The 3,660-nt window shown below is 28.1% G+C and overlaps 1 protein-coding gene and 1 pseudogene across 1 annotated transcript in view; one reads left to right on the top strand and one right to left on the bottom strand.

Moving 5' to 3' along the window:
- Positions 1–393, top strand: part of LOC101491735 (Heat shock protein 90-4) — a 3,361-nt gene extending 2,968 nt beyond the window's left edge. Inside the window, exon 4 of the mRNA XM_073365066.1 lies at positions 1–393. This exon is cut by the window's left edge and continues 7 nt beyond it. Coding sequence (XP_073221167.1) covers positions 1–179 — 179 coding nt within the window. The 3' untranslated portion in view covers positions 180–393.
- A 1,988-nt stretch (positions 394–2,381) lies between these two features.
- LOC101491419 (E3 ubiquitin-protein ligase At1g63170-like) overlaps positions 2,382–3,660 on the bottom strand; it is a 2,854-nt pseudogene continuing 1,575 nt past the window's right edge.

Raw genomic sequence — 3,660 nt, 5'->3', positions numbered from 1 at the left:
CTCTTCTTACATCAGGATTCAGCCTTGATGAGCCAAACACTTTTGGAAACAGGATTCACAGGATGTTGAAGCTTGGACTGAGCATTGATGAGGATGCCGCAGAAGCTGATGCTGACATGCCACCATTGGAGGAAGCTGACGCTGATGCCGAGGGTAGCAAGATGGAAGAGGTCGATTAATTCTGACGTAGTTGCCATTTAGAAAGGTGTGAGATCGAGGAACAGTCTTTTAATATGTTTTATTTTAAATTTTGGATTGTTAACAAATTTAGATGCAATATCCTGGACATGTATCTACTGTTTACTTATCGTAATTTTTGGTGTGTCTATTGTTGACTATCACTTTTCGTGCGTTCGTTTTTGATAGAAAATTGGTGCGTTCATTTTTTTTCTATGATAGTTTGCTGCGCTATTTTCTTGTACTCAATATTAGAGCGAACCAAATATTTTCTTGTACTTTATTTTTCATTTATGATGTAGTAGTAACGGATTTCAAAATAAGCCTTAAAAAGTTCCAACAATTTTTTGAAATAACGTCACATTACATTATGTTAGTTTTATAAAAAACAGTTATATTTTTTAAGAACAATCCAACAATCAGTGTATTACACTTTATAAACACAAGCTTTTCATTCACATGTGTCATATTCGTAAGTTTTCTAAATTTTTAGCACTAAATCGAATATAATTCCAGAGGCTTAACCAGAACACAATATCATCGCGTTGTAACCACTGTAAGGCAAACTCCTATAAATTTCCTTTTTTACATTAATGCAACCATAAGCAAAATGATCATGTAAATAATACTTGAGCTCCAAGTATTGTCTACTTGAGAAGGGAATACCAAGCTTGGGAATGTTGTGGTGATGTCTCTTATGATTTTTTATTTAAGCTATTGATAGTAGATAAAGAGCTTCATCAAAAGTCTAGAGATATCCAAAACTCAACGTTGAAACTAAGGGCTTGTTATGATTATACATTTTGAAAACAGATTTCTATTTTTAGAAGTTAACAAAAAAACAAATTTGTTGTTTCTCAATTTTTCAAAAACAAAAAAGTAGAAAACTGATTTTGATTTCCTTTTTCTTCTTATAATGAACATATGATACAAAGAGTACTTCAATCCACATAAAAACGGTTGCAGACGACTAATAAACACAACTAAAAATATATACCATAGGAAAAGTCCTATTCTCAAAAGGAAAAAAAGGGTAGTATCTTGTCAATTATGCTCTATAACATCGTCTGATAGGTTCATGCCACATTCAGCCAGTGTAGCAACTACATACATAAAATTTGTCCTTAAAACATGATTAAAAATGATATTTTTAAGTAATGTAGACCCGATATTTTCATCAATAGGTGCATTTAAATGAAAACAGAGTGCGAGCAAACTCTTCAAAACCTAGTAAATAATTGTGTTTTGTAACATTTCAGTTATTTAGAATTATTCAAACAGTTTTTAAGTTGTTATTGTTGTATATATGATGGTCTAAGCCTAATCTTACAAGAGAAACATATTTTCATAATTCAAAGAAAAGTTAAAATATTAAAAGAAAAGTTGGTTACTAGTACTACTAGATACTAGATAATATAGAGATGTGTTCTGAATATTGATATTGAAAGTTTATAATATGAAGCATAGCTAGAGAAAAGTTAACTACTAAGTTAAAAAAAAGAAATAAAATAAAAATAAGGTAATATTTGTACTTATAATAGTGAGAAATACAAAAAAGAAAATATTTTCCAACTAACCTATGGCCTACAATTCATTATAAAGTTGTTTGTTGGTTAACTGATTGGGACCATGTCTTATATTTAGTTTTTCTTCTTTAGATTAGCTTAATTTCAAATAGGATACATCTATACTCTATTTATTTAATTCTATAATGGATAGGTGATTGCACCAAAAGTCTAGGAGTTGGATACTCACTTAAATAATATAACTGTATTTATTAAATTACCAGAATAAAAGATTAATATTAGTATTAAATTTGTTAACAATTGATGTTATTTTTTTTAAAATTTGCCTTTTATGAAAGACAATTAATTTCTTTCCATCAAAATATTTATTACCAGTTATAAATTAAGAGGTAAAATAAGAAAAACCTAACATACAATTAAATATTTAAAAAGAATCTTATAAAAAGATAACTTTTTCTCAAAATGGTCATAAATAAATAATGAAGATAGTAAAAAAATACAATATACCAAAAAGTACAAATTTTTTTTTTTAGTGAACAAATATAATATTTACTTCATTTCTTCATTTCTTCATTACAAAGATTTTATCTTACAATATTCAAATGACAGTGAAAAAATAATAATGCTTTGGCAGTCCCCTAATTTGAAAACTTATGGTATCCACTACTTAGGACCAAGTATGTAAATGTAGTTTTGGTTACTGGTGAACTATTATGTACATATACAAACTCACTCAAGTAACTGTGTAAAGTATATTAGACCAAAATTTAAACTAAAAAAAAAAAAACTTTAAGCAATATCAAAAGAATACACATGAGTATGAGTATTGTCTGAGCTACTTGTTCTATCTCTCTAATCCTTGTTTGCAAAGTGGGCAGCAAGATATAATTTTGAGCCATTGGTCCACACATTTTAGGTGGAAAACATGTGAACATGGCAATTGTCTAACTTCTTCTTTGTCTTTGTACTTTGCTAAGCAAATGCAACATTCCTGTCAAGAACACCACATGACAAAACTTTATTAACTCAATGTCAATTAGATTCGGAAATAAGACAAATCTTCAATTGAATGGAAATTTCAGCATATGTCCCAAATTGTTGGGAAAAAGTAATGTTCTCACCCAACCAATTGACTTAGAAAAAAGACAACTACATGTTCTAATTATTGTTATGTGGCTAACTATCAATTCAAGGGCTAGCAAATAAAATTTTTATAGTATTTAAGTTTAAGTGTCAAAATGATAATTTGTTAAGTTCAACATCATATTCCGATGTCAAAGTCAGAATTTCACAGTGCGTGAGTTTCTGGTAATATATTTTCCATCTCATTTATAAACTAAAAAAATTGTCATTTAAACTTTTTAATAACATTATCATTCTATATATTTTAAAATATTAAGAATCTTTAATATACACAAAAAAACTGTATAAACTATTCAATTCTACCTGTTACAGTAAATTAACATATTTTTTACTTTTATTTTATAATAATGTATTATTTTCGAAAGAAAAAAATATATTAACCTACTTTAACGGATAAAATTCAAAAAGTCCACAATTAGACTCAATTTTTTGTTCTATATTAGGTGAGTCTTAACATATTAATAGAGTATACAAATATTTATACATATATCCAATTACATTTCATTATTAAAAAGTTAAACACAAAATATAATTGAATATTTGTGTAAAACATATTTACATGTTGAGTTAGTTTTTGCAGGAACACAGAAAAAAGAAAGCTACTTACAGGATCTTCATGGATCAAATTTTCACTGCTTTCTGAATCATTACCAAGCTCTAATTTGCTATGAACTTCTTTATGTCTCCAACATAGAAGTTGTGAAATTTGTTCATCAGATGCTCCTTTATTAGAAGAAGCCATGTTCATGTTGTAACCAAGGAGGTTACTGATCAATGGCACACAACAGCATAACAGAAGAAAAAGTAGAAAAGG

The sequence above is a fragment of the Cicer arietinum genome, chromosome 2 (assembly GCF_000331145.2).
Source record: "Cicer arietinum cultivar CDC Frontier isolate Library 1 chromosome 2, Cicar.CDCFrontier_v2.0, whole genome shotgun sequence".
Taxonomy (NCBI): Eukaryota; Viridiplantae; Streptophyta; class Magnoliopsida; order Fabales; family Fabaceae; genus Cicer; species Cicer arietinum.
This window is presented reverse-complemented; position numbering and strand designations above follow the sequence as displayed.